The sequence below is a fragment of the Pollachius pollachius genome, assembly GCF_949987615.1.
Source record: "Pollachius pollachius genome assembly, chromosome: 6".
In the NCBI taxonomy this organism is placed as follows: Eukaryota; Metazoa; Chordata; class Actinopteri; order Gadiformes; family Gadidae; genus Pollachius; species Pollachius pollachius.
In genome coordinates, this window is record NC_136939.1 from 13,270,738 (window position 1) to 13,285,010 (window position 14,273).

At 40.5% G+C, this 14,273-nt stretch overlaps 1 protein-coding gene across 1 annotated transcript in view; it reads left to right on the forward strand.

Moving 5' to 3' along the window:
- Positions 1-5,505: 5,505 nt before the first annotated feature.
- cadm1a (cell adhesion molecule 1a) overlaps positions 5,506-14,273 on the forward strand; it is a gene marked incomplete at both ends in the record, with an annotated part of 247,721 nt that continues 238,953 nt past the window's right edge. The window contains one exon of the mRNA XM_079737454.1: positions 5,506-5,578. Within this exon, the coding sequence (XP_079593580.1) occupies positions 5,506-5,578 (73 nt within the window). The remainder of the gene's footprint in view (positions 5,579-14,273) is intronic.

Consider the following 14,273-nt stretch of genomic DNA (forward strand, 5'->3'; position numbering starts at 1 on the left):
TACTGCTTATCAAAGACACCTTGGATGTCTTAAAACCGATGCATTGTCCCCATGATGCCTTCACTCCACATAAGAGAAAAGTCCAACCCATTTTAGGCTGAACGTTGTTTGGCGGAGCTACCTTTGTAACCTGCCATTTATGAGATCTTCCCAGGTTCAGAAAAAAAAGTCTTCCCTGTATTTGAGGTCAACCCTCGGGAATGGCTTATTAGCTAAACCTAAACATAGAACACATTAGGGACATTTTTGGTTGTGCGTGGGTGGAGCTACATTATGTCTACATTTATAAATAACAAAAACACAAAAATAACAACCTAGAAACTAAAGTTGTCCTCCAAAGTATGAAACAACAATGTGTCTATGCCAGTAAGAATAGTAAGCTACCCCTCCTAACATGAAATGGCTTTCATGTGTAACAGGAAATAGCCTATACTCAAGGCAGGAAGACGTTAAGGTTGTGCTAGACCCTGGTTCTTTGTGTGTCTTTGTGCTTGTCTTTCTCCTTCTGTTCAGTCTATCTCTTTGTGTGCCAGTCTGTTGTATTTGTCAGTGAGAGTGACGGTTGATTGGGTGATTTAATTAGTGGGTGTGACTGATGGTTGGTTGTGGGTGTGGCTCATGCTGACTGTTTCCAGGGTGGCAGCTGGGATGTATAGATCAGCAGTGGAGAAGAAACCCTGACGCTCTTTCCCCGCAGCCAATATGTTGAGCGGTTCTCTCTATCGCTCTTCTGGTTCTTGACCTAACCTCTTGTTGGTAGAATTGGAGTGAAGAAGAGTGGTCAAAATTGAACGGACCAGAGAGACCTTTTCTAACTCATTCTACTGTATTGTGTCTGATTCAGTTTTAGGGTAGAATGCGACCTACTCTGTTTTTCACAATAGATATGGCTTAGGCAGAGCTTATAACACCAATAACATATAGCAATCACGATAGTAAGCAGACCTAGTGTGCATGTTAATGCATTGACAAGCTGGTTCGGCGAAGTCGCACATGTGATTTTGTTACTCAAAGTCAACGCAGCCCATGTTCACAACAACTATCCATTAAAAATTAAAGTTTCCTCCATGTTCTTCTTCATGAAATGTCTAAGCTGTACATTTCAACAACCCTTATCTGAGCTCAAGTTAATTAAAAAAGGGTACTCAATAAAAGGTTTCTCGAGTAAGAAAAGTAATTATTTGTGTCTCCACATAAGAAGAAAATAATATATTATTTTATATTTGATTTTGTCTTATTATTGACGTTCTGAATTTACCAACATCTACAATATCCTATCTGTCAAGTAAATAGCAGATAGATGCTTACTTTGGCAGACAAAACATCCAAAAATGTGATTGCTTGAAATTGCTTGGTTTCAGACAATAACGGCTACATTTCCTACTGACAAATGCACTCTTTGCTTCTCAGTCTAATAATGAGCAAGAATGAGCAAGCCCAAGTGTATACAGGGCCACTCTTCACAGCAGAAGTACTACAGTACTGACTCACTCTTACCTTTTCCCCACTTTCCCAGCAAATCATAATGCAACACCAACCAACCTTCCCCCCCCCCCCCCCCCCCCACACACACACACACACACACACACACACAAAACTACGTATCTTACTCAATACGGAATTAAAGACCACCCCAGTGTCGATTCTTTTTGCCCAGTGTGTGAGTTGTGCGTGTATAGCATTGAAAACTGCAAAGTCGCAGGGTGGAACTAGTGAGCATGAGATGGGGAGCACTCAGGAAAATTAAAGGGAAACTTAGAGTCACATTAGCGCCTCTGGGAAATGAATGGTTTGGTCTTGCGAGTCACCACCATGGAGTTTATAAGATATATGCAGGTAGGAGCAATGACTTCACCCATACTTTCAAAGCAATGTTTGACAGTCAGAGAAAAAGCTCTGGAGCAAACTGTCAATCAATGCAAACACCCTTCCCAACAAGTGCAAGCCTATTGATGGAACGATTCTGAATGACAACCATACATTATGCATTAGAGGATGTGAAAGTAGCAATGGAGGCCCAAACATGATGTGTAAACAATGTCTTGACTTTATTTGAAGAAAAATACTTTTATATATATTTTTAATCAAGCATCATGCAGTTGTATTATTATGATTATTAGTGAAGGAGAATAAGTAAGAATAAATTATCTACATATTTAAGAAAAGACAAAAGCTAACTACAGCAGCAGTGACGGTTGAGGTGCCGCAGACTCGATTTGGCTATTTTGAACAAAACTTATAAAATAGTATAGTAATGTATAATAAAAGTCCTGGACATTTGAGTATTTCTATACCAGTAAAGTAAAAGTCCTATATATGGTAGCATTTCTATACCAGTATAATAAAAGTCATGGACGTGGCAGAATTGATATACCAGTAAACTAAATATCCTGGATTTGGTAGTATTTCTATGCACATGGCTGTTTGACATTTCCAACCGCTGTTGTTTCTTATACATTGGGGACACATCTTGAATCAATGTCTTCTCTGTTTCTGTGTACAGACTGCAATGCATAGATAATCTTTGCCCTGTTTCATCAAACATTGTCATTACACATGAACACATAAACACATACAATGCTGTTCCCAGCAGTTCACATGACGTTTTTTTCTGTAAGACTTCGATTAATTTCCTTATTACAATTTCTATACTGCATTCTTGTTTTGTATTATATCACTTCATGGGTTTATATTCACATTGAAAAGTGCTCAAGGAAAAAGAGGGTGTTAGATAAAATGAACATTGCGCTTTTTGTTTAAGCTCTCTCTCTCGCTCTCGCTCTCTCGCTACCTCTATCCATCCATCTATCTATCTTTATAGATAGTCTCTACTAATTAACTTAGAAGAGATCCATACCACTAGGTATGCTGGTGCCATGGTGGGTAGCGCTAAAATGGCTAAAAGCTCCCTTTGAACAAGTTGAACCTAATGCTACCTCTGGCTCTTTCCAGGGGGAGGAGGAGACCAGTGCTTGGCTTGTCAGACTACTGCCCTGCCAAGTTGCCCTGACACACCAAAGGTATGGACTGTGCACAAACAGAATTTTTAAGGTCTGTCCCACATCAAAGGCATGAATAGGAAATCAAAATCAACTGGAGAGGATCAATGAACTATATAATGCAATAGCGCTTGTGGGCAGAGTGGACGGCATGGAAGAAGACATCAGTTCCTCATCTAATGTTTGATCTTTTACTTCTGAAAAGAAAGAGTGGGAATCATTGTATTTCATGTAATTATTTTTCCAGCCGTTCTAACCCATTCTCTATTCCAGAATCCAAACAAGGTTTCTTTAGATATGCAAGTGCAAATATATCACAGAGCTTGGTTGCATTCTTTTTTCTTGTGTAATGTTTTGACAGAAACTGTTTTTCTGTTGATGGACATTCTTGGTGAAGTATTAAAATATATATACATAAACTGTGCTTGATAAAGACGTCATAAAACCAGGAACAAATTGGTTGTTTTATATTTCTGTCAATATAAGTTATAGATAGACAATAGAAGATAATTGATTGTTATATTGATATGACATTTTCTCTGTTAAAGAGAAATTAAAGCAGCTTGAACTATGATATTATCTATAATAGGTTTCTATTTAAACTCAAGGTAGAATGGGATTTACCTTGAAGTCCTGCTTTCTGCGGCTTAACTCCACATTACTTTCCCAGCAGACTCTCATAACACACACAAACACACGCACGCACGCACACACACACGCACGCACACACACACACACACACACACACACACACACACACACAGGCGCACACACACACACACACACACACACACACACAGAGTTGGAAGACAGACATGTCTCAATAAAACTCCCATTAGAGATGAATGTTAATCAAGGTTAATTCTTCTCTTGGAAGCGTGAATAATTGAGTATAGAAATATGTAATTATCAAAATGAAAGTTTTGCAGAATTTTGCAGCATCGAGCAAGTAGAAAAAACAAATATGAAATAAGTAGAAATAAACACTTTGGATGATTTTTTTTGCTATGAAAGCAAGTGAGGGGAGGGGGGGAATTAAACAATCACGAAGATTGGATTAATTGAGTCAATGCTCGGTTGAGGCATAATGATCATCCAATAGCCCGTACCTCAGCGAGTGGGAACATAGTAATTACAGATAATACAGCCTAACATGATTACTCTTTAATCAACATGATCAACATCTTCTTCTAACACTGTAAGGACCAATGGAGTAGGACAACTTTTCCAGTAGATTATTTCCCTCACCTCAAAGAAAAATGCATGAAGGGACACATTATTACATTATTGCACGATGCGGTAATGTTGAAGCCCTGAGCGACAACTTTACAAGTAAACTTTTCTAAGTAAGGATGTTTCCTTTTTTAAAAAGCCTAAACTTACCAGTTGATAAACAAGTGGCAGTCATCCTGGGCGAGTCCTTAAGTGGAATGATTTCTCTGCACAGCAGTACCACAGCCAATAAATACAAAGCAATCGTTATGGGACCTGGTACACTGAGAGGTGCAAACAGTACCTCCTGAATCCAACATTCCTTGCTCTTTCATCAAGATAATGCCTGTGCACACTGCTAAACTATAGTTTAACAGTGGTTAAGCTAGGGGAGGAAGTGCTTTTGCTTCCACTATGGGCAGGTGTATACATCGCTGACCTCATTCACAAACAGCTGGAGCACAGAGTAACAAAGTAGCAGCCTATGTTTTTGCTGTATTCAATCCCTTAAGAAAAATTGCAGTCTTTTGTTGCCAGACCTTAATTGGTCTTGCTTTTTCTTACCATAAATACGTTTTTTATTCAAATTAAAGTAGATAAAGTAGATAAAAAACGTCAATATGCAAAGTGGGACATGATACCAACCGATAGCGATGGAACCATGGTATTTCATGCCCATTTAGCCTAATGTTTGCGCCATGAAGACATTTTCCATTATATATGAAAATATATAAATAATGTGATCGTGTGGATTGCTCCGTAGTCCCAAAAAGGTGATGCATTTTGGCAAGTCACTTTTTGCATAATTTAATAGGTATACGTGCATATAAAGCAAAAAATGCCAAATGAGTGAAATATTGCATAACGTTTGTTTTACGATAGGAATTATAACCAATGGTCATCTAGCTAGATGGTAGGCCTACCAGTTAAAGTAGTAGACCTTATAAGTGGCAAACACGTGTGTTCAATAGTTAACATTTTACCTTTTGCCACATTTTTATTAAAATAGAGGCTACAACATGCCATCCCCGCCTCCCCACAAACGAGAACAAGAACAACAATGCCCGAAATAAAACAGTAAGATAGAGATTTTACGTCTCATTTAGTGAATGATGTTTTTTTTTTTAAATACATTTTTTTGCATCTGTATAATTTGCCATCCATATAATCCTAAATACAAGGGAAGCGCGCGGCGGTGTAAATGGTCCCCGCCCTCTCCTGCATCTCATTAAGCGATCTCGCAGCGCGAGGTGAAGTCTCCCCTCGTTCTGCCATACTGAAGCAGGTGTCCAACATGGCGATCACTGGCAACGGCTCTCTCGCTACTTTTCTCTTTTTATTCCTGGTTCCGGCGGCTCTTCACAAAGGTAGGATTAAGACCCTGTGGTGTTTCGTTGGATATACGTATTTTCTGTGGAACTTCACTGGATAAAGGCGAAATAACGTTATCGACGTCTAGGGGCAAGTTTTCATGGACGCGGTCTGTTGAGTTTGTGGATGGATGTTATTTGGGAAAAGTGAGACATTTTTAAGACCGACCGCAAAGTTGGGATATCGTATAAGGCGACTACTAGGAATACTGAAATAAACCCACAAATTGGGGTCTGGTTCTTGGGCTGTTGCCATTTGTTTAAACGGCCATTGCAGATGTTTATGTCGCTCATGCAACCTCGTATGAATCACTTTGGTCCGCTCACCATTACCGTTCCTCGTCAGCGCTTTGCCTCTTTCTGCACCGTCAACTCTGATGAACGGGAATCACACCGCTTTACGTCGGCTTTGCGTTAATCTCGCTCATATGTGGTGTTGATTTGAATTTATATTTTCTCGCCATTGTTCTGACCCCGACTCTCGTCAGCGGAGTTACTTTTGTGATGCGGTGTGTGTGTGGTGAGGAGGACGATGCATGGACCGAGCAGGCTTCTGCTCCTGGGTCTGCTCTTCTGCTGTAGTCTGGTCAGATAGTGCGGCGATCGGGGAATAAGCAGTTGAATCCAATTTCCTTGTGAATGTTCAACTACGTTTTGATTTAGTTTCTTTACTGAACCTGAGATTGGAAAGACTAACTTGATCTTGTAGCCAGTGTGTGGATGTGAAAAAATAACGGTGTTTGGGAACTGAAGCTCTGTGGATATCGTGACCTGTATGGCCAAGCATTACTAGAAAAATGGCTTGACGACGTTGTTCCCACTGTGCCATATAATGGGATCTTCGCGGGATGCGTGACATGCCTACATTTTATTCACTAAAGATATGATTATTCAAAGCCTATGGTACGACTCTTGAATCGCGTGTGTTGCTAAAAGACGGGTCTACATGTTTTACTTTCGCCTTTTGAAGGAACAAAAATGGAGTAAACAAATAGTATTCTGGACTGGGATGCGCACCATCATCACCACGCACATTATCGTATATGTTGTAACTGAGGATGGGGGAGGTAGGCTTTAAGCAGACTTCTCTAGATCATATGTGTTAAACAGAACCACTTTATGACTCAAAATAATTTATATACATGTTCAAAGCTGAGGTAATTACCGTGTTTATAGTATATGTAACGGTACTATAAAGACGAGGGGATTCTGTCAGGATGTTTTGTTGGAAACTCTAACTACCCTAGACAATGCCGCTCTCCTCCTCCCGGAGCTTTTTTGTTTTAAGAATAATATGTAGATTAGATGCGCGTGTTTGTCACAATATGGATTATCCTGCAGACATAATCCGGGGTACGTTTTGTCCATGAAATCGGTGCAGAACAAACATGCTTTTTTCCTTCCACCGTATTTGTGAAATGAATTGGACTACCTCTGATGCGGGGAACTCAGCCGACGAGGTTGTGTTGTTCTTTGAACAGTGGTCGGTGTTGCCCCCTCCTTCTGCATGGTGCACTCGCAACAATGATTTCATACAAAGATTAGGGTACACTGGGAGTCCGTATCAATTATTTACCACAAGCACACAGTGCAGGCTTGTATTGTGCTGAGCGCGGCAGGAGATTTCTTTTTTTAAATTCCATTATAAATTAAGTTACTGCTGTAATGGTAAGGCTTGCAGAGTAATCGGCCACATTGTAGCCCTACACCGATTCAACGTGTACACGCACTCCGTATACAATCGATTGGCTATTGAAAAGAGTGTCTCACGAATCGCTTAGAGTAGGTTCACTGTGGCAGAAAGAACATGTTTTTCTCTTTAGAAATTCGTTTACTGCACTCAACATTTCTTACTGTGTGGAATATAGATAAGTCAATTGAAAACATTCATAGATTTGTATTTCTTAGTCTAACAGCCAAAGAATAACAATGAAATTACATTTCCCTTTGTTATTGAAATACATTTTCAGAAGTTTTCACATATTAGTAATATGTAATTAATATTGTATTAAATTTGTTTTAAGGCTTAGATTTGTGGAGCTTAAATGCCAGTTTGGAAAATGGCTAACTGTTGGTCTGGAGCACAGTGGAGGGACTATATTTTCAGTCAGCAGTTGTCATTTTCAAAATGAGTAGCAGTGATTTTCAAAATTTGAAGTCCTCTCCTCCTGCCTCTCGCATCCAAACAACCACACCCACACATCATAACCCCCACCCAACCCCCTCCTCTCCTCCGGAGTCGTCCTGTAGACGAGCTAACAGATGACAGGTCCTGGTGTCGCATCTGGCCTCTGTGCACTTAGTGTAATCAAAGACAGACCAAAAGGGCTTAGGGCACTAGTTGTTAGGGAGCTGCCAACTGATTTGATGTCATGTAAGACCCTTAAATCTCCACGGATTGGGGGATGGGAGGGGGGAGGGGACATTTTGAAAATCATATCTATCTCTGACCCTGGCATTTTAAAAAGCAGGGTGGTCTTTGGTGTGCCTAGTGGTATTAAAATGGACTGGAGTAAGTTCAGTTACTGGTTTACAGTATAAATGTTAGAGTAAAGGGCTCTTTATGGTTCCACGTTCACGCAACGCAAGGGGGTTACGGACCCCTGGCGTCCTTGTGGACCCTCCTTGCGTCCACCGCAAGGGCCGTACGTGGGACTATAATTAGCCCTTAAGGTTTGATACTGAGGTTAATGCAGCAAACATTGAGTATTTTTTCCATTGGCTCAGTTACCAGCTACTGTGATCAGAACCTGTGATCAAAGCAAAAAGACAGCCATGTATAACATAAATAAGGAGGGTGTGTGTGTGTGTGTGTGTGTGTGTGTTTGTGTGTGTAGATTTATTTGCCTTGAATGCTATCGATTCAAAAAACAAATTTCCAAATGGAATTATGGAGAAGTTTCCCAGATGCAAAGTCACAAACACGGTTCTGTATGTGCTGCAGATACCAGCATGCAAAGCAACTATCATGATGGGGGAAAAAACCTGAACTCCGGAAGCAGCAGTCGCACAATGAAGACCCGTTTTCTCTGGCTCATTTGCTAAGCGTCTCTCCAAAGGCCCAAATGGAGACGCAGACAACAACAGCTTGCTCTGACACTGCATGCAATTTTGAGTGGTGGTACAAATGGGGAGATGGTTTGAAAAAGCCTCTTTTTGCTGCAGCCGATTTTCTGAACTCTTCCTCCGCTATTTGCCTTGATGAAACACACTTTAATTTAGCTTAAAGTGTAATTACACACTCTGTGTCCACTCTCTACACATTGTGTGGAGTGCTTTGTGTCGTGGGAGAGCCAAACCAGAGAGCCACAGTGACCCATTCTCCGAGAGGGCAGACTTGTTCTCCTTTGTGATGGTTGTAGTAAGCATGTAAAAATGCATGCATTGAGGAAATCAATTCAGTTCACCACCTGGGTTCTTGTGAAACGGTTCATAGATGCGGTCGTAATCTGTCTGTTCAGCCTGAGGTAAATAAGTGTAAAAGGGAAGAGGCAGGTTTATTATAGACTGGGCTGCTCTTCAATAATCAACAACCCACATACAATATAGGACGAGCTGGGATTTGTTGTCAGACATACTCGGACATCACAAAAAGTGAGGCTGTAATGGAAAGCAGATTCATATTTTGAAAGCGCAAGTGTTGGTACCGTTTGTTTATGCACCTGATATTTTCTACCCAATGCTATTTTTCCAGAAATATTGGAATATTGTGTGGTTTCATATGTTTATGGTCATGTTTAAACTCAATTCAAATTAAACAAGAAGCTGTACAAACACCAAGCTTAGAGCTTTAGAAATGGGTGCCTAGTAAAATGGTCAGACAATGTGAATGAAGGTTTGGTCATTTGTAATGTCTCATTGGTGTCTGTCCACTATCCATGGAATGCCTGTGTATTTTTTTCATTTGTGCGCCAAGTCACCATTGATTCCGATCTATCATTTGTAAAACAATCGGATTGATTGTGTAATTTTATCCAACTGCGAAAACTTGGCATTTAAAGATAAGTCCAACTATACTCCTCTGCAAGGAAATTAGCTGCCGGGAGCTCAGTGGCTGATTAGGCACCGGATGTAAAGATTTTCAAATAGCAGTGTTCTCAATTCCTTTCCTAGACTATGGTGGCCCAACATTGTCCTGTTTGTCCCGCCATATTGAAAATATTTCAAATATGTTTCTACAAATGTTTTCACTTACACGTCTGTGTTTCCGACAAGGTCTTAAGACCTGCGGAGGTAAGGCAAATCATGCTCCTTTTACATCAGTATATGCTGCATTTTCAATTAACAATTACGGCAGTGTAAAAGTCTGATAGATCCAATCCTCAACCTCATTAAAGTGAATATGAACGTACTCTGTACTTTCATCACAATTTCCAATGTATTTAGAGGACTACATAATAATGGAGTTTTATTCTAGGTGTAAAATAGTGTAGCGAAGGGCAGTTCACGGATGAGGGAAATCATGTTAAGGGGGTGTATTCTTTAATGCATCCATGCATTTGAGACGTTCTTTCTTTTTGACATCTTTCAGCGAAAGTTTTATCCAAAATGAGTGTGTCGCCATACAACTGCACACTGACATGTAATCAAAAGCCACCTATTTTCACATACCGCAGTGCAATATGTCATCGGCTTGTAGCACCGACTGAATGAATGAATGATCAACGCATATAACAGATAGCAATAATTATAGGTCTATGAATGTTGTTTACCACTACGGTTTGCAGTAAGAGCCCTGTGTGTGATTAACTGCCTGTCGGAGTGAACAAAAATCGGTTGGCTGCTGCATATGTTAAAACGGCTGAAAAAAAATGCTTAGAGTACTCAACCAATCTGAGATGTTCAGCGCTGCAAGTCCCACCCCAGAGTTCATGTTCTGTTTACTACCCCCAAGCAGGGAGCTTTTCAATAGCGTCCAGCTGCAGACCTCCAGCCTCAGAGGGTTACGTTGGAAAGCATTTAATTGTGCTTTCTTATCAAAAATTAATGTTTAAATGCCAATTTATAAGAATTCCACTTTCGGTCTTAAGTGGATGAAATCCTTAAAAGCAAAAGTCCCCATAGCAATTTGTTATTTGGCGTTTTTTGTGTAAATTGACAACTTATATATGGTCAAATTCCAAGGTCCGATATAAAAAGACTTACAAATCAAAAACTAAATGATAAAACAAGGCTCTTCTTGCATTTAGAAGTCACTGCTCAACAGGAGATAATATACATGCTGAATTAAGATGACTTGATGCCGCTGTATTATATATATGCAGTCGTGTGGAACTATGAGGCAAGCTATCGAATCCTGATCGTGGCGGCCCTTCTGGCGTAAACAATTTCAGATGTCACTTGCCTCCAAGCTGGGCACCAGAAAGAGTTTGACGACGGAGGTGGCTTGAAGTTGGAGGTCTGCAGCTAGACCCATCTCAACCCTTTGGGGGTAAAATAATTTCCCCGGAATTTAATTGAGTCCCTGGTTCCTGGTTCCTGTGAAAACCCATCAAGTTCCTCCAAAGGTTCCCTAGTTTGCAGTTTGCTCTTCCAGGGAAGCATACCCCCGAACCCCCCGGGAGGGTTGGAGGCCCACACACCATTGCCTCAAAATATCCATTGGGATAACCTCAATAGACCCTAAATGTAATATCACAAAACCCAACTCAATAAAATCATAGCTTTCAATCAAGGTTTCAGATATATGGTAGACAATTCTTAGGCTTTCCAAATTTCTGTCAAACATAGCCGTTGACGTCACAGTTGCTTCAGAAATCCAGCCATGTTGCGCATAAGCAGCCACGCCCTAGCAGTTCTGCTGCAAGAATCTCACAATTCGCTATCCCTTTTGTTGAGCTACGTTTTCAAGTGGAATTGGCCTACCTATTTTTATTATTTGAAAATAACTATTGAAAATCCAATTTGCTGAAGTTCCTCAAATGGTGAATAGGTATTTTTGATCATTCACTACCAGGCAAGTTTAAAATCAATGCTTTTCAATTACTCCAATATTCATGCGCATACTATGAAATCTACTGTCATCTGCAGGGCAGGCATAGGAAGCCTTTGGCTACCCTGCAATCACTTAACAGACTAGGGATACATGCTAACAGGGACTGAAATTTGTGGATTCAACTCAAACCACATGATTGATCTTGTCATGGTTCTCTGGTCATATAAGACATTTAGAAAACTATATAATTTTGGCATTTCAAGCCGATGTATGTTTGGTTTAGGCTTTCATTCATCATCATAATATTTTGGTTTCTTTGGAATATTGCAGGGAAGGCACAGCCTACCCTGAAAGCATGTCTCCACCTAAGTCAGTCGTGCTTGGCTAAATATACATTTCTTGTATTTCTCTCTGTAGTTCTTTCCAACGTTGTTAGGATGGATGTTATTGACATGGCATCCTTACATCTGATCCATTTGCAATGATCCTATTACCAGACGTCCAGACGTTTCTGCTGAAAAAGACCAAAGATTAATGGGCCATGAACTGGACGTGGATATAATAATTAAGATAAATGAAATGGTTATGGTTAAATTGTTATTATAATGGCTCTGAAAACAAACTATAAACACGTGTTTGCATATCTAGGGATATGTAGAGCCAAGGGTCAATGTCAAAAACATTGCATTAAAGCAGAACAGTTTGAAACAGGACAATAAGTACCATTTATTTTAACTAAAAGTCACTCTCCTTACTCTGTCCCCCATGGGACCTTGTTCCTGAAAAAATATGTACATTTGTCAACAGCGTCATTTTTTTATCCGGTTTGAATTGGGGCATGAATTACACATGATTCTCAATTTGTCATACAAAGTAACATTTGTTTTGTATGAAACCGCTCAGTGTACTACATCTCTAATCCCACACAATATAAGAAACTAAAATTTATTAATTTGTAAGTAAGGTATTCAGATCTCAATTCAGTATTTGGATACTCATTTTATTATGATGTTACAATCTATTAAAAAAATTTGGGGACTGCGGATAGAATGCTAGGTAAAGTTTTGTCTGAATATCACAGGGATAAAATATATATATAAGGCATGTATGGCAGCTGTCATCAGAATGGCAAAATATGGGATCATTGTTAGTTTTTTATTAAAACATGAATAAAATATTCTGGTTGCGCTTTGACAGCTGCTTTCCAGTCTGAGGACAGCAAGCCATTAACCCCCACGGCCATCTGTGCGTTAATAGTTTTAAAAGGGTTTTTAATAATTTAACGTATTTAGCTTTTAGCAGCTTTTTCAAAGTTCAAACGAGGCCAAAATACAGCAAAAAGCTCAACCTACTAACACGTGTTGGTTATTTAAAGGTCCCATGGCATGAAAATTACACTTGATGAGGTTTTCTAACATTAATATGAGTTCCCTTAACCTGCCTATGGTCCCCCAGTAACTAGAAATGGCATTAGTTGTAAAACGAGCACTAGGTATCCTGCTACGCCTTTGAAAAATGAAAGCTCAGACGCTCCGATTTCGAATTTGGTCCCATATGTTGTCATAAGGGCCCATATCTCAGCCCGTTGTCATGTCTCAGCCATGGTTTAGAAGGAATTGGGGGAAAGGAACTTTGGCTTTGACTCCCTGAAGTACATGAACCGCGACATGGATGAAAAAGGGATTTTTGCCCGCGATTGTCTCCCGCCGAAGCCCCGCTGCCAGCTGCCGCGAGGCACCACTGCCACGAGGCACCACCACCGCGGGTCAGTGGTGCCTCGGCGCTGCCCGCTGTCCGCTTCCGACACAGTGGTGCCTCGGCAGCGGGCAGCGGGTCTCCGGCGGGAGACAATCGCTGTCAACAATCGTGGCGGGCAACAATCCCTTTCTCCTCCATGTCGCGGTTCAGTCTACTTCAGATTGATGTGGAAGTGGAAGAACCCGACGCAGTCGTTTGAGATTCATAATATCGTCTGGAGGCGCACACAGCTTTTGGCCGTGATAATATATATTGTATGATATATATATCTATGTATAATATGATATTATTTAGATATAGAGCTCCAGGACTCCCGCCGGAGCACCCGGAGTGTTCTAGAATATTTACAGAACATGGCCAAACGCTGTGTGCGCCTCGCCATTGCGATACATCCACTGTAAACACGAGCGCATGGTATCGTGGCCGCAAGCTGCTCAGGGCCACACCCCCAACCTCTACCTTGACCCGCCTCTAAAAAACGGCACATTTGTTGAAAGCTCATTGTGGGACTGGTTCGTAGTGGCTGTAATTCTGCACCAAGGCTGAATTTCTTGAATGTCTTCAAATACTGTATTAAGGGCCCACTAACATCTATATATAAGCATCCATAAAGCAGCATGCCATGGGACCTTTAATAACAATGAAAAGAGCAGCTAACGATTTTCCATTCATGACGAGCCCTTGCCCACGATAACGCCAAGTCAAACTCGGACTGATGAGTGGATCCTAAAGTCACTGACTTGATATTGTTGTTTTGCTATTTTGTGTTTTCATTATTTTTTTATCAATTTAACCACTATATAAAACCACTTTATAAAACTATCAGTGGATAAAAACTTGATTCTGCAGCAGTGGTCTCCGCCTATTCTTCACCGTATATTCAGATGTCTAACCCAAAAATAATAATTGAGAAAATAGCCTTTAGAATCATATTATTTTAAAAAGTCATCCTGGGGGGGACATGACACCAGACTCCCCCAAAAGGTCTGGGTACTCCGC